This window comes from Tamandua tetradactyla, chromosome 14, assembly GCF_023851605.1.
Source record: "Tamandua tetradactyla isolate mTamTet1 chromosome 14, mTamTet1.pri, whole genome shotgun sequence".
Lineage (NCBI taxonomy): Eukaryota > Metazoa > Chordata > Mammalia > Pilosa > Myrmecophagidae > Tamandua > Tamandua tetradactyla.
This window is the reverse complement of record NC_135340.1, coordinates 35,019,469-35,042,186: the sequence shown is the minus strand read 5'-3', so window position 1 is coordinate 35,042,186 and position 22,718 is coordinate 35,019,469. Positions and strand designations below refer to the sequence as shown.

The following is a 22,718-nucleotide window of genomic DNA, read 5'->3' as shown; positions in this document are numbered from 1 at the left end:
TCCTCACTAATAATTGATTCATTACCCACTCACTTCCCACAAATGAACAACAGACAATAATCACCACCCCCAATCCAAAGAACAGCATTTGTGGTAGGCCTTGGACTTGAAAGTTCTGAAAATCTCAGTGACCCTGAAGGTTTATAAAATAAGAGTAAACTTTGTAATTTTACAGAGGGAAGAATTTGACACTTAGGTCCTGTGAGTATGATGTGTGGGAGCAAGTCATTTAGCTTGTGAATGAGCCCTGCTTGCTACTAAGCACTGACATCTTAACAAAGTTCTGTTGCTCTCTACTGATTGCTGTGTAAGAAGTAACTTCCAGAAGTTTGCTGTGTAAGAAGTAACTTCCAGAAGTGATAAAACTTTGTTTTTGAAACATGGCCCAGCTAAGCTAAACCAACAACTACAACTTGAAGTAAAAAGAAAATGAAGAGTTCTAAGAAAATGGTGGTTCAAAGTTTACATATAACTTTGAAGTTAAAAAGAGAGAATGCTGAATTCCCTGGAGGCTTTGATGTGATTATCAATCTATTTGCAAAATGGAAAAAATGTGATTTATGAAACTGTATCTGCAAATGTTCTAGTATACATAAAACCTGCTCCCCAAATCAAATAAAAGTTTAATGCAGTGATTCCCAGTCAAGCTATGTATGAAAACCCCTGAGAAAATAAACTTATAGATCTTTGGGTCCTTAGACTTAATGAATCTGAATCTGTGAGAGGGGAACCCCAAAATCTGCTAAAAATACAGACTCAAATGCAGATCTGCTTTGAAGACAACTGAAAAAGCATTTAACCGATGGTGAGTTCAGGAAATACCAAATTTGCAGCAGCAACCAGATTTGGAGAAAGTTATGAGCCTATATACGTATTCCCATATTAACAAATTTGGAGATTTGTGACATATCCCTTCCTTCCCCCCAAAACTGAATGTCATATAAAACTGAAAGAAAATGAGACCAAGGTACATGAATTTTCAGTACTTATATAGTTTCTAGATATTTGACCTTATAGTAACCTTTGCTGTTAGCTTCTCTACTCCCTTACTTTTCCAATATCATCTTATGAATCCCTCAGAAAAATTCAAAAATACCTTTTCAGTTCCAGAGATTTTTCAGTCATACCTGAAAAATAAAGGATGAGCAAGCAGACTAGCAGAAATCTATGAGAGGCCTTTAATGGTCTTCCAAGTCCCAACTCACCTCCCCATTGTCCTTGTCAATACTGTGAGACTCATCCAATATCCTATCCACCTCTACATAGTCTGGATTAAAGGGTTCTTCATCCTAGATAAATTGTGAAACCAACAATAAGACCAAAAGATCACTGACTAGTAAGGCCATCGCGTCATCTCACCTTTCGTTAAAGACCCCACTTTGAAATTTAGTAGGAAAAGGCAAGCCATCAGATGTGATTTTCCTCATTTCCCCAGTACCAAATCCTATAAACTAACCTGGATCTACACCCATCCTCTCATCTGTCACCACAAAGCCTTCTCCCTAGCAGAGGCCAGTCTCTCCATACATGCTTTGGATTCTACCCTTTCTCACCTTCGTTGGAATCCCTCTCTACTGGATCATTCCCACAAACATCCAAACATGCTCTACTTCACATCTTAAAAAAGACCATCCTTGATGCTATTTCCCTCCACATCTATTTTTCTGCCCTGCTTCATAACCAAACTTTTCCTAGTTTAACCATGTTTAAACACATGCTATCTTCATTTCATCACCTCTCTTTCTTTCATCTATCCATTCCAATCTGTCTTCCACTTCTATCACACAACTAAAACTGCTTTGATCAAGGTCACCAATTGTCTCCAAATTGCCACATATAATAGACACATTTCTATATCCATCTTACTCTACCGCTAAGGAGCATTCAACAATTTATCATTCCTTCTATAAAGCACTCTCTTCTCTTAGTTTTTCTGAGATACCATGTTCTCTTGTCTCCCTGCCCCCCATCTTTTCTGTTTGTTTTCTGTTTTTGTTTTTTTTGCCAGTTCTTAAATCATCTTTGATGACTCTATTTCTTCTAAGTCACTGGTATCTAACTTTGGGGGTATTCCAAAATTCCAAAGAAAGACCTCAAAGAAATAATAGGGGGGGAAAACCTCTTCCTTTTATAAGATACTCTTTTCCCTTGGTTTCTGTGGCATCTCTTTTCCCCATCTTTCTCCTACTGCCCTGATTAGATTATAATCTAAGCCTAACTTGAATGGGATAATAGTTTAATTGTACAATTCACAATTTAGACTTTTAAAAAAACACGGATTAAAAATGCATATCAATACTCAATATTTCCATAAAAAAGAAACTATAAAACCTACTTTGCCCTACTTGCCTTCTCCAGGCGATAAAGAAAATAGTTCATTTACAGGCATATCTGGTGGCATAAAGTTAACCTTATCAGCTGTATTCAGCCAAAATGTTTTTGTCGAAATTAAACATTTATTCCTTCTCTTAGTCTTTCATACTAGAGCTTTGCTCTTATAACTCTAAGGCTTTTTAGCTTAAAAAAAAAATCAACCTTTTCCTCAACAGCATTTAATACATTATATAGAATAAAAATGAGAAATCCCAGAGTTTGACAAAGGGATGTACACACAAAACCTTCAAAGGAAAGTGGGGAGCTTAAATATGGCTCAAGAGACTTTTAAAGTATGTTATAGTGTTAATAATGGATATGGAAAATTAAAGCTCCTTTATCATCCTTTTTAATATCTGATTAAAAATTCTGAGAAAGTAAATGTTCTCTTTTAATGATATGGTTGCTTATGTCTATAGATACAAATAATAGCTAAAGACTGATAATGGCGGGAGAAGACCTCAACTGGAGGTCAATTTATCATCCTTTTGTAAAAGGATGCATACTAATTAAGTTAATTTTAAAATATCCTATAATTTATAAAACAACCAGTTTTAAACTTGGTAAAACAAAGCATGGGGCAATTAAGTAGTTTAATTATCAAAATTAAAATTTTATACCCATATATACAAAGAAACTTTAAGTCAAGGCTGACAATCCCAGAAATTTGTGTATCTGTGAAAGAAATGATATGAAATACCTATTCCAAATTACCTCGTGAAAGAAGTGTCTCATCTGAGCCATTTTGGTTTTGAAGCGCTTTAGTTTTTGATGGATCCTCTTATCCTTCTCTAGCTGGGAGATAGTAGCCCATTCACAGTGCAGATAGGAGCTAAAGGGGATGGAAATAGCCAGTCATGGTGTGAAAAAAGGGAATTGGCAGGCTAGTGTTTTGAGATCTTGGGATTAGCCAGAAGAAGACATGATGAGTGTATGTTTAGTTGGGGAGATGGTCTCTTAGGTCACTGCTTCTTAGTTCAGTGCTTGCACATAAACCACCTGTTCTGGGGTGGATGTGAGATTCTACATTTTTAAAAAACATCCAAGTGATGCTAATTTTGCTGGTCCACAAACCACAATTTGAGTAGCAAGGCCTCAGTATTAGACTAAGGGATAAGGGATTACAAGAGATCTCATCAGGAACCACCCTAACCCCAACTTCTTTATAGGAAAGTAGTAAGACATCAATTCCTGAACTTCTCTCCTAAAAAAGTCATTTTTCCCACTGAAAACAGTAATTTGGGCTAGGAGATTAAATAAAAAAGGGTCACATTCCCAATCAGGATAGACTATGCAGGAGAACATTTTTACAACCCTGAGGAGTTTGGTGTGTAAAGCTTTTTGCACAGATCACATACTAGTTCTTGTATTTGACAAAGAATTCTTCTGCTTCAGTATATTGTCCAGAAGGAAGCTGAAAAGAAACAAATTACAGTCACTAATCCCTTACGTGTTAAAGAAAGAACCATTAAATTTTAATCACAAAAGGCAGAATTTCATATCTAATATTCCCTGAATATATTGACCAAAGGGTTAATAAACTAATCTGACATCTCTGAAAGAGCACTGATCGCTGGAGAAAATAAATTTTTACATACTACAAACAGATAAGTGAAAGAAGACAGGCTAAGACAGTTTCTTTTAGCTAACTTTCCTCCATCATCTCTAACGATGCCCTCAGCAATGTATTCCAACATCCAAAGGTGCTCATTAAATAAGGCCCCTGAATGTAGCATTCTGGGCTGATATTAAAGATAAAGAGACCTCACCTCTTTCTTGACAACCCGCATAGAAAGCACTTTGTCTACAATGGCTGCATCTTCTTCACTGGGATTCTCCTACAGGAAAAGATGTAGTCAGTCAACAAATGATTTATGAACAGCAGAGTAAACCTCTCAAATTGCTTAAGTTTGCAGCTTACCACAAAGAATTGCATGGAAGGCAAAGTCTCGCCATCTGGTTCCTGCACTGGTTCAGGGAGGATAGGCTCAGGTTTTATTGGCCCAGTTACATCTACCTCTTCTTCTTCTTCATCATCTGTGATCTTTATATCCAGATCTTCTGTATATTTTTTTCGCTTTACTTGGCGGTTTGAGCGTCTCTTCTATAGAGAAAAATGGTAAAAATAACTGCTTAGATCTCTCAAGGTAAAAAGTTGGTAAGACTTGCCAAGCAAATCTTTTACTTTATTCCTCATGTTGCAAAAAACTGCTGAACCCTACATAATGATGTCTCTAACAAGACTGTGACTTTTCAAAGAAAAGCCTAAAAATGTTTATTTCCTTCAATATGCTAATATTATCCCCTGAAAGCTATCTTTAGTAATTTGAAACACATATTGATGTCAAGGGGGTTAATTTCAATGTTATTTGTAATACAGGATAAACTGGAATCCAGCTACATAAATAACAACAGAATTAAGAAATTGTGACACAATGATAATAAAAGTAAGTATATAATTTTAAAAAGCTAGACATTTTGAATAAAATGTTATATAAGAGAAGTAATAAAAACATGCAATATTTGCAATAAAAACAAGCAATTTTTGGTAGTAGTACACACACACACCAAACCCATGAAAAAAAAAAAACTAAAAGGAACTATATAAAAATTTTAACAAGTTGTCAAACAATTATGTGCACTTTGTTTTCTTCTCTACATTTATCTTCCAATTAAAAAAAAAAAAGTAATGTATTAGGTTTTTTTTTTTTCTTTCTTTTGGGTGCATGGTCTGGGAATCGAACCTGGGTCTCCCACATGGAAGGTGAGCATTATACCACTGAACCGGTATTAGTTTTATAATAAAAAACAACATTTTGCAAATATTTGGAAATTAGTATTAACCACATCTCCATTATCAAAACAATTTGCCAACAGTCAAATAAACAAATTTCAATTAAATATTCCCATGAAAAATCAAACTAAAGATGATAACAAAAAGCTTAGCAGATGTATTTGTCAAACCATGAAATTTATTCTATGTACTGAATATATTTATTCACTGAACAGCTTTATCAAAATCTAGAAATCCAACTAACAGAAACCTGTGTGCTATATACAAGCAGCTCTGGAAACTGATAGAGGATGCTCAGCCTCCAGAGTGCTATGTACTTCACACCAGGAGCAACTCTGAAGTACAAAGGTGCAAGAATAATTAGTTCTCATTATGGTTTTTTTTTTTTAGATACAAAATATTTTTGTTTTAAAAAGTAGACTTAAACTATAAGTACTGCTTGGCTGCTTATTTTCTTAATTAATATTCTTAGAGATATTTTCCATATTTATACACTATACATCTACTTTATTCTTTTAAGTGGTAAAGTAAAACATTTTTCAATTAAGTAATTTAAGTGATAATTGCAGTTTATGATTAAAAAAATCGGGAAGGAGTGAGATAAAATTATTATTCCTCAATCATGAGTGTATCCCTGTGTTAGTGTGAAACTGTTATATACCCCAGAAAACCTATGTTCTTTTAATTCAATCTTGTGGGGGGAAGACATATTGTTGGATGGGGCTTCCACTTTCATGGAGAAGTGACTATGACCATTCAAGGTGGGTCTTAATTCACTTGCTGGAGTTCTTTAAAGGAGAGACATTTTGGAGAGAGCTCAGAGACAGAAACTGAAATTACTAAAATTGAGTTAAATGGCTTGGTATAAAATTAATTTTTGAAAAATCAATAGTATTCCTGTACACAGTCAGCCAGAAAATATTATGAAAGAAAAGATCCCATTCATAATAACAAAAAGATGAATTATCTAAGTAATTACAATTACTAAGAAATATATGCCATTCCAGGAAGATGGTGGAATGGGATAGGTTCAGTTCACTTTTGCACCAAAGAACAGCTAGAGAAGTATGGGAAGGCAACTGGGATGGCAATTCCAGGGTATAGGTGACTGGGGAGGATCTTCTGTATCACACAGGGAAGCCCTGGCTGCAAAAGCTGAAGAACTGAGATGCAGAGAACCAGAGACTGTCCAACTAACACCAATAGCCTAACCATTTCCAAACAGAGGCCTGGGGCCCCCTCAGGAGTGCATAAACAGGGAGACAGGGACTAGGAAGTAAGTTAAGCCACGTTCCTTAACTGTGATAAATTCACACACACTGCCCCAGCCCCACAACCTGCAACTCCCCCAACATCCCATGCACTTAAACCCCATGAACCACCCCCCTACCCAGTTCCCAGTGCTCCAGCTCTGCCCCACACTCTCACCCCCCGCCCCCGCACCCTGCCCCATACCTCCACCCTGAGTGCATACCTCCCCTAGCCCAACCCACTTCTACTGAGCAAGAGCATGGTCTCACCCTACACTACGGAGACCCATGGACCCACAGCCAGCCCTCAACCCCCACCTCGCCCTCCCTGCCCGGTACAGGTGGGTCACCTGCCCATCCAGGCCACACTCATTCACGTTCCAACCCCCCCGAGGTCTGAACATATGTTCATCAGTGTAAGGACCTCACAGATACATGCACATGGGAGCCACGCCCCACAGCTCTGGGCAAATGGTGACATAAGTATCTGGGCCACACTGGTCCTCAGCCCAGGCAGATGCAACCCTAGCTGACTACCCCTGAGCTCTGAGCATGCACACACCAGGGCACTGACCCCTAGACCCATGCATACTAGGGTCCCTTCCCACAGACCAGTGCATGCACAGCCACATCCTCACTATGGGCGCCCACACATCTGTGCACCAACCTCTTGACACCTGCACCCCAATTCCTGTCTGACACAGGTAGACACTCTTGCCCACCCACAGCACAAGCGCTCTGCTCCCACACCTGGAAGGTGCTCCCATATGCACCTGTGCTATACAGCCCCCACAAGTCCTGAAAGAATTTGTCAACAAGAGACTGGCCCTTCAAGAAATACTAAAAGGAGTTCAGCTGGTTGAGAAAAAAAAAAAAACAGGAGAGGAAAGTCTGGAGGAGGGCACAGAAATGAAGTCTTAAATTATCACTAATGGTACTTTAAAGAATACAAAGAGAAAGAAGGAAAAGAATATATGTCTGACAAATAAAATTTTAAAAGATAAGATGGTGGATTTAAGAAACGCCTTTTCAGTAATAACTCTGAATGTTAAAGGACTAAACTTATCAATTAAAAGATTGGCAGAATGGATTAAGAAAGATAATCCAGCTATATGCTGCTTATAAGAGTCTCATCTTAGACACAAGGATACAAATAGATCAAAAGTGAAAGGCTGGAAAAAGATTTTCCATGCAAACTGTAATCAAAAGAAAGCAGCAGTAGCTATACTAATATCGAACAAAGTAGACTTTAAATGGAAAGACATCATAAGAGAAAAAGAAGGACACTATGTACTAAGTAAAGGGTCAATACACCAAGAAGATATAACAATCATAAATGTTTATACTTCCAATCAAGGAGCTCCAAAGTACATGAGACAGACACTGGCAGAACTGAAGGGAGCGATAGATGTTTCAACAATAATAGTTGGAGACTTCAATACACCACTCTCCTGTATAGATAGAACAACCAGACAGAAGTTCAACAAGGAAACAGAGAAATTAAATAACCTGGTAAACGAATTAGACCTAACAAACATGTATAGGTCATTGTACCCAAAAACACAAGGATATACATTCTTCTCTAGTGCTCATGGAACATTCTCCAGGATACATCATATGCTGGGGCACAAAACAGGTCTTTATAAATTTAAAAACACTGAAATTATTCAAAGCACTTTATTCTGATCACAATGAGGTAAAGCTGGATCTCAATAACCTCCAAAGAACGAGAATCTCCATATATTCACAAATATTCATATATTCACAAATATATGGAGATTAAATAAAAACAACCAGTGGATCAAAGAAGAAATTGCTAGAGAAATCAGTAGCTATCTGGAGATGATTGAAAATGAGAATACAACTTATCAGAATTTATGGAATGTGGTGAAGGCTGCGCTGAGAAGGAAATTTATTGCCCTAAATGCCTATCTTAAAAACCATGAAAGGGTAAAAATTGAGGACTTAACACATTTGGAGGAATTTGAGAAAGAACAGCAAACTAACCCCAAAGCAAATAAAAGAAGAGAAATAACAAAGACTAAAGCACAGATAAATAAATGGGGGAACAAAAGAACAATAGAAAGAATTAATAAAACCAAAAGTTGGCTCTTTGAGAAAACAAATAAAATTGATAGGTCACTAGCAAGACTGACAAAGAAAAAGAGAGAAAGGATGCAAATAAACAAAATCAGAAACAAGAAGGTGCGCGTTACCACAGACCCTGAAGAAATAAATCAGAAGAGGATACTATGAACGACTATATGCAACAAACTAGACAACTTAGATGAAATGGACAAACTCCTAGAGACACACAAACAAGCTACCCTTACTCAGGAAGAATTAGAAGATTTCAACAAACCAATCACAAGGAAAGAGATTCAATCAGTCATCAAAAATCTTCCTACATTTCATAATGTGACTGTGTGATTGTGAAAACTTTGTGTCTGATGCTCCTCTTATCTACCTTGCCAACAGATGAGTAGAACATATGGAATAAAAATAAATAATGGGGGGGGGAACAAATGTTAAAATAAATTTAGTTTGAAATGCTAGTGATCAAAGAAAGTGAGGGGTAAGGGGTATGGTATGTATAATTTTTTTTTCTGTTTTAGTTTTATTTCTTTTTCTATTGTCTTTTTATTTCTTTTTCTGAATTGATGCAAATGTTCTAAGAAATGATCATGATGATGAATATGTAAAAAAACCTTCCTACAAAGAAAAGCCCAGGGCCAGATGGCCTCATAGAGGAATTTTAGCAAGCATTCCAAAAGAATGAACACCAATCCTGCTCAAACTTTTCCAAAAAACTGACAAAAAGGAACTCTACCTAACTCATTTTATGAAGGTAATATCATTTTAATACCAAAAGAGGGTAAAGATGCTATAAGAAAAGAAAACTACAGACCAATCTCTCTAATGAACAAAGATGCAAAAATTCTCAATAAAATATTAGCAAATCAAATTCAACAACACATTAAAAGAATTATACACCATGAACAAGTGGGGTTTATACCAGGAATGCAAGGATGGTTCAACACAAGAAAATCAATTAATGTAATACAACATGTTAACAAATTGAAAGGGAAGTCACATGAGCATCTTGATTGATGTTGAAAAAGCATTTGACAAATTTCAACATCCTTTTCTGATAACGCTTCAAAAGGTAGGAATCAAAGGTAACTTTCTCAATATGATAAAAGGCATATAGGAAAAACCCATAGCCAAAATCGTAATCAATGGAGAGAGACTGAAAGCTTTCCCCTAAGATCAGGAACAAGGCAAAGATGCCCTCTGTCTCCACTATCATTCAACATTATACTAGAAGTTCTAGCTAGAGTAATCAGGTAGGAAAAAAAAAAGGCATCCAAATTGGAAAAAAGCAAAACTTTCATTATTTGCAGGTGACATGATACTATACTTGGAAAATTCTGAGAAATCTACAACAAAATTACTTGAGCTAATAAATTCAGCAAGGTAGCAGGATATAAAATTAATGTGCAAAAATCAGTAATGTTTCTATACAGAAGCAATGACCTAACTGAGGAGTCAATTAAGGGAAAAGTTCCATTCAAAATAGCAACTAAAAGAATCAAGTATCTAGGAATGAATGAATCAAGTATCTAGGAATGAACGAACCAGGGATTCAAAAGTTTGTACACAGAAAACTACATAACATTGCTAAAAGAAATCAAAGAAGATCTAAACATGTGGAAAGACATTCCTGGCCATGGATAGGAAGGTAAAATTCTACCCAAATTGATCTACAGATTCAACACAGTACCAATCAAAATTTCAATAATTTAATTTGAAGACATGGCAAAACTAGTTTCAAATTCATCTGGAAGGGAAACAGACTGTAAATAGCTAAAAGTACCCTAAAAAAGAAGAAACAAAGCAGGAGAATTAACACTCCCTAGTTTTAAAACTTATTCAAAACAGCATGGTACTGGTACAAAACGTTAAGTATTGACCAATGGAATGGAATTGAGAGCCCAGAAATAGACCACCAAATCTATAGTCAACTGGTCTTTGACAAAGCCCCCAAATCCAATGAAGTGGGACAAAATAGTCCTTTCAATAAATGGGCATGGGAGAACTGGGTATCATAGCCAAAAGAATAAAAGAGGACCCTTACCTCACACCCTATACAAAAATTAACTCAAAGTGGATCAAACACCTAAATATAAGAACCATTACCATAAAAGCTCCTAGATGAAAATGTAGGGAAACGTCTTCAAGACCTAGTAATAGGAGGTAGCTTCTTAAACTTTACACCCAAAGCAAAAGCAACAAAAGACCTAACAGATAAATGGGAACTCCTCAAAATCAAATGCTTTTGCATTTCAAAAGACTTCAAAAAAAAAAAAAAAGATGAAGAGGCAGCCAACTCAATGGGAGAAAATATTCGGAAATCACACATTGGATAAAGTTTTGATTTCCTATATACACAAAGAAATCATACAACTCAGCAACAAAAGAACAAGCAACCCAATTTTAAAGTGTGCTAAAGATATGAATAGACATTTTTCTGAAGAGCAAATATGGACGGCTAAAAAAGCACATGAAGAGAGGCTCATTTTCATTAGCTATAAGGGAAATGCAGATCAACACTACAATGAGAAAGCAACTCACACCTATAAGAGCAACTGCTATTAAACAAATAGGAAACTACAAATGTTGGAGAGGATGTGGAGAAATTGGGACACTTATGCACTACCTAGGGGAATGTATAATAGTACAGCCTCTATGGAAGACAGTTTGGCAGTTCCTTAGGAAACTAAATATCGAGTTGCCCTATGACCAGGTAATATCACTACTCGGTATATTCCCAGAAGTGCTGAAAGCAATGACACAAAAAGACATTTGCACACCGATGTTCACAGCAGCACTGCTCACAGTCGCCAAACGATGGAAACAATCCAAGTGGCCATCAACAGACAAGTGGATTAACAAAATGTGGTATACACATACAACAGCATATTATGCAACAGTAAGAGAAAGTGGTGTCCTGAACCATGTGAAAGATGGATAAGCCTTGAGGGCATAATGCTGAGTGAAAAATGCCAGACACAAAAGGATATATATTGCATGATTCCACTATTATGACCATGGTAAAGGTAAAACCAGAGTCTTATAATACAGAATACAGGGAACCTAGATATACACAGAAAGTTAAGATGGGTGAATAGTTAGCTAATGAGGTTGAACTTAACTGTAAGGGAATACACAGAAGTGAAGGTGGTTCACTAGTTGGTCTGTAAGTAATACTACCATATTGAAGGTGAATATGATTGAAAGGGGTTGTATAGACTCATGTGCCCTACTTATTAAAACTATCAATATGATTAAGTTCTTGCATGAACTACAGGAAAGGAATGAATCTTGTACAAAGGGTATAATTTCAGGGTATAGGGGGAAAAATGCTATTGAATACTATGGGCAATGTTTAACAGGAAAACAGCAACAGTACCACAGCAATACCAGGGGTACATAATGGGGGTAGGGACAAAAGTTAGGGGGAAGTTTGGATTTTCTATTTGGTGAGGAAGTGTTTATTGGCTACCTTTCTCTTAAGAACAACTAAATTATCTAAAATTGAGGGGACTGCTCACTTTGGATGTTATACATCAGGCCCAGCAAATGGAGGTAGCTAAAGGATGTACCGACTGAGAAGTAGATTGGCGAGTGAGCAATGGTGTATACATATGATCAAACCTTGTGCTGCTAGAAAAAGGAATGAACTTATGAGGCATGCAATGACGTGAATGAACATCTGGGACATTTGGCGAGGCAAAATAAGCCAGAAACAAAAGAGCAATTATTGTATGATCTCACTTAGAAAATACTTGTAAGAAAACTGGGGCCTACACTGTAAGCTCTTATAGCAGTCACATTTAGTCTGGAGTGTTAATTGCTATTCTGGATTTTGAGGGGCTGTTTTATATACGTATAACTTGGTATTTAGAGATTAGGAACAAAGCTAATAAGGTCAGGATTAAGGTATTTAATCTTAAATAATCTTAAAATACAGGGGTAAGAAAGACATTGCCTGTATTTTAGAACTTTATCTACTCTTTGAGATCCAAGGAAGAAAGGTTTACTTTGTCCAGAACCTAAATTTTTAATAGCACATAATCTAACTCAACCTGTCTGGATAGATCATTTAAACATTCCAAACACAGGGAGCCCAGAATAAGAATGAGAGTTTTTAATCCTGTATAGTTTAATGAAATACCTGAATACATCCCAGAGTATATTAAGTAGATATTTAAACAGTATTGGCAAAGTCCCTTGGGGGATGGGAGAAACAATATGGAACTATTAAACTTTACCAGGAGGAAACTGCTGATACTGTGTCAAACATTAGGACACCTAAATCAATAGGCCAAGCCTTTGATCTTGAGGCCTGCTCTTATGAAGCTTATGTATGTAGTGGACCTCAGCCTTCTCACAAGTATGCTTAAGAGGCACCTCTGGAGGACCTCTTTTCTTGCTCCTATGTGGCCTCTTTCTCTCTCTAAGCCCCACTTTGCAAGTAAAACCATTGCCCTCCCCACTATGTGGGACATGACATCCAGGGATGAAAGTTTCCCTGGTGGTGTGGGAGACGACCCCCAGGGATGAGTCTGACCCTGGCACGGTGGGATCACCAATGCCATCTTGACAAAGGGGGGAAAAGAAGTGTAACAAAAAAGTGACTGAGAGGGTTCAAAGAGAGTCAAGATGCTACTCTGGAGGTCACTCTTACACACGCTTCATTTAGACAGTGCTACTATCATAATTTGCCAAACTCTAACCAAAACCATTTCTGCCAATTCTAAATACCTAGGGCATTATATAAGATTCTACAAAGGTTCCACACACTAGGGTAACTTTCGAGAAACCTGCAATCTCCAGATGGGTCCCTGGTCCAGATAAGTCCTGAAACGCAGAGGGGCCAGCCGTTCCAGAACATCAATAGTTCCATCCCCCATCCCATATTATTGACAGCCCCTTCCAACATTAAAAAGTTAGAATGGCCATAAGCTCAACTACTCCTAAAGAGTGAGAGAAAGGAGTTCCGGGTCAAGATGGCGGCTTAACAACATGCGCATTTTAGTTCGTCCTCCAGAACAACTAGTAAATAACCAGAAACAGTACAGAACAGCTCCCGGAGCCACGATAGTGAGCAAACACACAGCGTACCCTAGTCTGGACCAGCTGGACCAGCTGTGAGCATCCCCCAGAACCATGAGTTCCCAAAACTGCAGCAGCCAGCACCCCTCCACCACAGGCCGCTTCCCAGAGGGGAAAGGAAAGGACTTTACCAGCAGCAGGGACTGGGCACAATCAAATGCCAATTGTGGAACTAATTAACAAATTCTGACTACTAAAAATAGGCCCCCAGCTTAGGTGAACCTGATCAAAGCGGAGGTTGCTCACTTTTGCCCCGGCGCCAGGGGGGCAGGACTGACAGATAAAGGGGGGAAGAAAAGAAGGGAACAGAGGTTTTTGTGGTGTGTATCCACAAAGTCTTGACTGCCTCTGGATACGGCGGCAGGCCTTTTCAGGCTGCAACTGCCCCAGGCATAGGCAGAAGTGAGCTCTTTTGGGACCTTATCTGGAGCTTATGCCTTCCCTAGGAGAGGGGTGAAGCCCCACCCAGGTGGAATCCCTCCATCAAGGAATTCAGACCCCAGGGCTTGGTAATTTGAAGTCATTAAAACCAGCCTACAACCTCTCCTCTGTCTCCACCATGCCCCCAGCAGGGAGAGTGCACCAAAGTTAAAGGTACCACACCACCTCATGCTGGTGGGACCTGCAGTCAGACAAGCGCCACATACTGGGTAGGATAAGAAAAACAGAGTCCAGAGACTTCACAGGAAAGTCTTTCAACCTGCTAGGTCTCACCCTCAGGGAAAACCGACGCAGGTGACTTTCCTCCTGATAGGAGGCCAGTTTGGTCTGGGAAAATCTGGCTGGCATCTATAATACCTACATAGACCCTCCTAAGTGTGTGTGGGGTAAAGGCACCACACAAGCAGGGCAAGAAACAAGAAAACAAGAACTGAAAAATTCTCCTCTGTTAAACAAAACTTAAGCTAAAGGTCCAGATAAAGCTGAACGGAATGTCAAAGAACAGATAGACAACAAACTCATCCAGCAAGAAAACCCTAGATAAAAGAAGTGAAAGCAATCTCCAGAATAAACTAATTAAGGTAATTAAATGCCTCGATGCCAGCAAAAAATAACAAATCACACCAGGAAAATTGAAGATATGGCCCAGTCAAAGTAACAAACCAACAATTCAAATGACATACAGGAGCTAAAACAACTAATTCAGAATGTATGAACAGTCATGGAAAACCTCATCAAAAACCAAATCAATGAATCGAGGAAAAAGCAAGGAATGGCCCTGAAGGCAAGGAAAGAACAAAAAGAAGAAACTGAAAGTCTGAAAAAACAAATCACAGAACTTATGGGAATGAAAGACACAGTAGAAGAGATGAAAAAAACAATGGAAACCTACAATGGTAGATTTCGAGAGACAGAACATAGGATTTCTGAACTGGAGGACAGAACATCCAAATCCAACAAGAAACAGAAACTATAGGGAAAAAAATGGAAAAATATGAGCAGGGACTCAGGGAATTGAAAGACAATATGAAGCACACGAATATACATGTTGGGGTGTCCCAGAAGGAGAAGAGAAGGGAAAAGGAGGAGAAAAACTAATGGAGGAAATTATCACTGAAAATTTCCCAACTCTTATGAAAGACTTAAAATTACAGATCCAAGAAGTGCAGCATACCCCAAAGAGAACAGATCCAAATAGACATACTCCAAGACATTTAATAATCAGAATGTCAGATGTCAAAGAGAAAGAGAGGATCTTGAAAGCAGCAAGAGAAAAGCAAGCCATCACATACAAGGGAAGCCCAATAAGACTATGCACAGATCTCTCAGCAGAAACCATGGAGGCGAGAAGACAGTGGAATAATATATTTAAATTATTAAAAGAGAAAAACTGCCAACCAAGAATTCTACATCCAGCAAGACTATCCTTCAAAAATGAGGGAGAAATTAAAACATTTTCAGACAAAAAATCACTGAGAGAACTTGTGACCAAGAGACCAGCTCGGCAAGAAATACTAAATGGAACACTAGAGACAGATACAAAGACAGAACAGAGAGGTTTGGAAAAGAGTGTAGAAAGGAAGACTATGAGTAAAGGTAAAAAGAAGGAAAATTAGATATGACATATAAAATCCAGAAGGCAAAACAGTAGAAGAAAGTACTACCCATGCAGTAATAACACTGGATGTTAATGGATTAAACTCTCCAGTCAAAAGACATAGTCTGGCAGAATGGATTAAAGGACAGGACCCATCTATATGCTGTCTCTACTCATAGGACACGAGACCAAGAACACAAATGGACATTTACACACCAATGTTTATAGCAGCATTATTAACAATTACCAAGAGATGGAAACAGCCAAAATGTCCATCAACAGTTAGCTAAACAAACTGTGACATTTACATAAGATGGAGTATTATGCAGCTGTAAGACAGAATAAAGTTATGAAGTATGTAACAACATGAATGGACCTTAAGGACATCATGCTGAGTGTGATTAGCCAGAAACAAAAAGACAAATGCTGTATGGTCTCACTGATATGAACTGACATTAGTGAATAAACTTGGAATATTTCCTTGGTAACAGAGACCATCAGGAGATAGAAATAGGGTAAGATAGTGGGTAATTGGAGCTGAAGGGATACAGATTGTGCAACAGGACTGAATATAAAAACTCAGAAATGGACAGTACAATATTACCTAACTGTAATACAATTATGTTAAAACACTGAATGAAGCTGCATATGAGAACGATAGAGTGAGGAGGGCTGGGGCATAAATGAAATCACAAAGAAAGGTAGATGATAAAGATTGAGATGGTGTAATCTAGGAATGCCTAGAGCGTATAATGATAGTGACTAAATGTACAAATTTAAAAAATGTTTTTGCATGAGAAGAACAAAAGAATGTCGTTACTGCAGTGTGCTGAAAATAGATGGTAATTAATACTTAAAAATTTCAACTAATGTGTGAGACTAAAGCAAAAAATGTTTATTTGGTACAAATCTATACTTTGACTAGTGCATCTCCTAATGTAACTTATGTAGATAGTTGATTGAACACCTTAAGTACATGGAACTTTGTATAGGACATGAGACTTTTTTGGTTTGTCCAGGTGATGCCCTGATGAATCCCAGAGTGATTTGATCAGTGAGTAGAAAAGTATTTGCAAAGTCCCCTTTGGGGAATGGTGAGAACGGGGGAAAACTCAACTTCCCCAAGTTGAATTCTTGATATTCTCACAAGCAGTGAGGACAACCAAAGTTATAGGCTGAGCCCCCGTCTTGTGGTTTGTTCATATGAAACTTAACCCCACAGGGCATAGGTCAAGCCTACTTAAAATTAAGCCTAAGAGTCACCCCCAAGAGAACCTCTTTTGTTGCTCAGATGTGGCCTCTCTCTTCAGCCAACACAGCAAGCAGACTCACCACCCTCCCCCTGTCTACGTGGGACATGACTACCAGGGGTGTGGATCTTCCTGGCAGTGTGGGACAGAAATCCCAGAATGAGCTAAGATTCAGCATCAAGGGATTGAGAAAAACTCTAGAATGAGCTGAGACCCAGCATCAAGGGATTGAGAAAACCTTCTCGACCAAAAGGAGGAAGAATGAAATGAGACAAAGTGTCAATGGCTGAGAGATTCCAAACAGAGTCAAGAGGTTATCCTGGAGGTTATTCTTATGCATTAAGTAGATATCACCTGGTTATCCAAGATGTAATGGAGAGGCTGGAGGGAACTGCCTAAAAATGTAGAGCTGTGTTCCAGTAGCCATGTTTCTTGATGATGATTGTATAACGATACAGCTTTCACAATGTGACTGTGTGATTGTGAAAACCTTGTGTCTGATGCTCCTTTTATCTACCTTGTCAACAGATGAGAGGAACATATGGAATAAAAATAAATAGGGGGAACAAATATTAAAATAGATTTAGTTTCAAATACTAGTGATCAATGAAAGGGATCAGTAAGGGGTATGGCTTGCAAAATTTTTTTTTTGTTTGTTATATCTTTCTGTTGTCTTTTTATTTCTTTTTCTGAATTGATGCTAATGTTCTGGGAAATGATCATAATGATGAATATGCAACTATGTGATGATATTGTGAATTGCTGAGTGTATGTGTTGGGAATGTTTGTTTCTTGTAATTTTTTTTAACTAATAAAAAAAAAAAAAAGAGCATCTTTCAGGCGGGCCACAGTGGCTCAGCAGGCTGAGTTTTCACCTGCCATACCGGAGAGCTGGGTTCGATTCCCCGTCCCTGCCCATGTAAAAAAAAAAAAAAAACAGCATCTTTCATGGCATTGATAATGTGTGCCTTTTATAGCCAAAACCAGGCGTTTCAACCTTATATTATCAGTTAAAGATTGTTAAACATTCTATTATTTTTTTTTTAATTTTTTTTCTATATTAACATTCTATATCTTTTTCTGTTGTTTTGCTAGTTCTTCTAAATCGATGCAAATGTACTAAGAAATCATGATCATGCATCTATGTGATGATATTAAGAATTACTGATTGCATATGTAGAATGGAATGATTTCTAAATGTTGGGTTAATTTCTTTTTTTCTTTAATTAATAAAAAAAAAGATTGTTAAACATTGTTTGGTACTCAAAATAGCAGTGGATGATGTTGTGCAATATTCATCTACTGTAGTGAAGTTATTCAGTAGTCTGTTTTTCAATAAACATGTAATTAGTTATATTTCTGCTAAGGATGTGCTTTCCACTTTATAATTATAGTGTTGTAAAAAAAATTGTCAGTGTCACTTTTGTTAAATCACCCATTCCTTCTACCCGCATTTCTAAACTACCCTGGTTGTGTTTTCAGTTTTTTCATCTATTAATACAAATATGGGGCAGTGTTGTCGTAGCATCATACATTCTGTAAAGGGGGGGAGAAGAAATCTGTCATATCATTTAGTGAGGATGAGAAACAAATAAAGGAATATAAATATCCTCAAAAAAAAAAAAAAGTGAGAGAAAGATCAAAGGTGATGGTGGAGTTACACAGAAATTGGGTTTAACAAACAAGTATGAGTGCTGAATCAGTATGTTGATATTTCTTTTAGTCTCCGGTACCTTTGGCAGCAAGAAATAAAAACCTAAAATCGTGGAATTGTAATCCATACGAAACTTGGAAATCTGTTCTACAGCTAATTATTGCAATGTACTTTGAAATTTATTGCTTTTTTGTATATATGCTATTTTTCATGGAAAAGAAAAAAAAGAGAGACGAAAGAATATGATACAGAAGATAGGATTTAACAAATAAAAGACTGCTGAATCAATAAATTGATACTCTTTTGGTCTCCAGAGCCTTGGAGCAGCTAGAAGAAAAAAGGAAAAACTGTGTAACTGTAACCCATGCCAAACTTTAAAATCTATTGTTTAACTAGTTGTTAAAATGTACTTGGAAATTTATTTTCTTGTATATGTTATTTTTCACAATACAAGAAAACATTAAGAAGAAAGAAATACATAAAATACATATGAAGAAAACTTTAAAACACAAAAAGACTCAAATAAATTGTAAGATACACTGTTTTGGAACAGGAAGATTAATTTTTCCCAACTACATAAATTTGACACGAAATCAACAATTTAATCATTACATGATGCTAAAATTCAAATGGAGAAGTAAACATCTAAGAATAACCAGAAAATATGAAAAAATATACTAGGCCTTATCAGATATTATGGATAAGTTAAAGCTATACTAATTAACACAGTGTGGTACCTCCTCAAGAAAAGAAAGAAAGGTCAATAAATAGTGTCCAACTAAAGATTAAATACTTATATAGATTCAGAATATGATAAAAATAGAACTTAATGAAAGAGGTGAGAAAAGGTGGACTATTCTACAAATGTGACTAGAAATAACTGGCTAGCTACCTAGGGATGAAAGAAGCAAAATTCTAAAAGGATCAAAGATTTAAATATAAAAAAGGTACCATAAAATTTCTAGAAGAAAAGGTACAAGAATTTTTTATAATTCTGGAGTAGGGAACGTCTTTCTAAACATGCTCTAAAGACCAAAAACCTTAAAACTGATCAATTCAACTATATAAAAAAAATCAGAATGTCTGCATAATAAAATTCATAATAAACAAAGTTAAGAAAATAATAAACTGAGAAAAAAATACATTTTCTAAGCATAGAGTTCTGTTCAATAACTTAGAAAAAGATCAGTAACACAACAGAAATATGAACAAATGACATGAACAAATGACACAGGCAAAAATACAAATGGTTTGTAAACATAAAAAGGTGCTCACACTCACTCACAATAAAATAATTACAAATTAAAATTAAACAGATTATTTTTCCCCACTTAACAGAATGGGAAAAATCAAAGTCTAGTTAAAATATCTGAAACAGGAGGAATTCAAGCATTGTTGGTGAGAATCTGGGCATGATCTCTTTATTAGTTAGGATTCTCTAGAGAAACAGAATCAACAGGAAACACTAGCAAATATAAAATTTATAAAAGTGTTTCACGTAACCGTGGGAACGCAGAGTCCAAAATCCACAGGGCAGGCTGTGAAGCCGACGGTTCCAATGGAGGGTCTGGACAAACTCCACAGGAGAGGCTCACCAGCCGAACAAGGAAGAGAGAGCCTGTCTCTTCTGAATCCTCCTTAAAAGGCTTCCAGTGATTAGATTAAGCACCACTCATTCCAGAAGACACTCCCCTTGGCTGATTACAAATGGAGTCAGCTGTGGATGCAGCTGACGTGATCACGATTTAATTCTATGAAATGTCCTCATTGCAAGACAGGTCAGCCTTGCCCAGACAAACAGGTACCATCACTTGGCCAAGTTGACACATGAACCTGACTATGACAATCTCTATGAAGGAAAATTTGACAATATTCTTTGACTGAACCATTCCACTTCAAATCTGTGCCCTTCCATATGTGCAGAAATCATGGAGCATTATTTGTGATAGCAGAAGACTAGAGAAACCTAAATGCCTATGAACAGGTGACTGGTTAAAGAAAGTATGCTATGGCCTTTTTGGCTCTCGGCGCGGCACCGTGGCGGTTGGCAAGAACAAGCGCCTTACAAAAGGCGGCAAGAAAGGAGCCAAGAAGAAAGTGGTTGATCCATTTTCTAAGAAAGATTGGTATGATGTGAAAGCACCAGCAATGTTTAATATAAGAAATATTGGGAAAACACTAGTTACAAGGACTCAAGGAACCAAAATTGCATCTGATAGCCTTAAGGGTCATGTTTTTGAAGTGAGCCTTGCTGATCTGCAGAATGATGAAGTTGCATTTAGAAAATTCAAGCTGATTACTGAGGATGTGCAGGGCAAAAACTGCCTAACTAACTTCCATGGCATGGATCTTAACCGTGACAAAATGTGTCCCATGGTCAAAAAATGGCAGACCATGATTGAAGCTCATGTTGATGTCAAAACTACCGATGGTTATTTGCTTCGTCTGTTCTGTGTTGGTTTTACAAAAAAACGCAATAATCAGATTCGGAAGACCTCTTATGCTCAGCACCAATAGGTCCGTCAAATCCGGAAGAAGATGATGGAAATCATGACCCGAGAGGTGCAGACAAATGACTTGAAAGAAGTGGTCAACAAGCTGATTCCAGAGAGCAATGGTAAAGACATAGAAAAGGCTTGCCAGTCTATCTATCCTCTTCATGATGTGTTTGTTAGAAAAGTAAAAATGCTGAAGAAGTCCAAGTTTGAATTGGGAAAACTCATGGAGCTTCATGGTGAAGGTAGTAGTTCTGGAAAAGCAACTGGAGATGAGACAAGGTGCTAAAGTGGAGCGAGCTGATGGATATGAGCCACCAGTCCAAGAATCTGTTTAAAATTCGGACTTTTAAAAAGTGACAAATAAAAAGTCTTATTTGTGAAAAAAAAGGAAGTATGCTACGGTAAAGGCTAATGATTGAACATTTAAAAAAGAATGGAGGTAGACTGACAACACCAAATGTTGGTGAAGAGTTCCAGAATAATTGCTGTATAACAAGAATAATAACAATGTTGTATACATTACTGGTGGGGTATAAAAAAATAGAATCACTTTGAATTTAACAGATTCTTATGAATTTCTTATGAATTTAAACATAAGACTACCTATTAAGTCTAATCTTGGGATTTAACTATGAGAAATGAAAGCCAATGTCCACAAAAGACTCGTATTAGAATATTCATGGCAGCTTCACTGGAAACAACCCAAATGTCCATCAGCAGGAGATCAGATATAAAAATTATAGTATGTTAATAAAATCAAATATTAATCAAGAAAAAGAGTGAGCTACTGATACATTCAACAACATGGATAAGTCTCAAAAACATGCTGAAAGAAGTAAAATCCAAGAGTATATACCATACAATTCCACTTACATGAAGTTCAAGAACAGGCAAAGTTAATCTTTGGAAGACGGTAGAAGGGAACTTTCTGGGATGATGAAAACGTTCTGTATTTTGATTTGTATAGTGGTTATATGGATACTTACATTTGAGAAAATCCACCAAATTATCCAAATAAGAACTTTCTACCTTTTACCTTATATCTTCTGTATTATTTTTATTACACCCATCACATAGTATTGCTATGATAAAATATATATTTCTTTTTAATTTAAGAAATAATAAAACAATTATTTGGATTTGTTTTGAAATAATTCAGAGTGGGGCAGAACTGGAGTAGGAGGAGGGACAAATAGTTATCTCTTGGTAAATACTGAAGTGGGATAATGGGAACATGGGGCTGTTTTCGTGTGTTTGAAATTTTACATAATAAAAAACGGGGTGGGGAAGAATGTGCTAGATGTATCTTTTCTGATAAAGAACAATCTCCAAAATGTATCACTGGAAAAAAAGCACAGTAGAGAAGAGTAAGGCATAAGAATGCTAATACTTAGAGGAAGTAGAGAGCTCATAAAAATACAGAATATTTCAGGATACACACAAAAAACAGTAATAGAGGTTACCTCTGGGGAAGAGACTATGAGGGTAGAGTCTAGCATAGGAGATTTCTACCATGCAAACTTTTTGTGCTGTTGTAATTTTGTACTGTTATAATTTAACTTAGAAAATAAAATTGTAAATGTTGAAAAGGCTTTAAAAAATTTCACAGTTTCAAAGACCCAGCTACCTCTCAAAGGTACATACACTTAACAATTTGTGTATCCTTCAAAAAAAAGAATTGC

General features: G+C 37.0%; 1 protein-coding gene and 1 pseudogene across 1 annotated transcript in view; one reads left to right on the top strand and one right to left on the bottom strand.

Moving 5' to 3' along the window:
• CHD8 (chromodomain helicase DNA binding protein 8) overlaps positions 1-22,718 on the bottom strand; it is a 67,806-nt gene that overhangs the window by 37,344 nt on the left and 7,744 nt on the right. Inside the window, exons 5-9 of the mRNA XM_077127251.1 lie at positions 4,295-4,477; positions 4,143-4,211; positions 3,732-3,787; positions 3,088-3,205; positions 1,206-1,289 (exon numbers count right to left, since the gene is read on the bottom strand). Of these exons, the coding sequence (XP_076983366.1) occupies positions 1,206-1,289; positions 3,088-3,205; positions 3,732-3,787; positions 4,143-4,211; positions 4,295-4,477 (510 nt within the window). The remainder of the gene's footprint in view (positions 1-1,205; positions 1,290-3,087; positions 3,206-3,731; positions 3,788-4,142; positions 4,212-4,294; positions 4,478-22,718) is intronic.
• On the top strand, positions 20,556-21,386 carry LOC143655803 (small ribosomal subunit protein eS1 pseudogene; annotated as a pseudogene).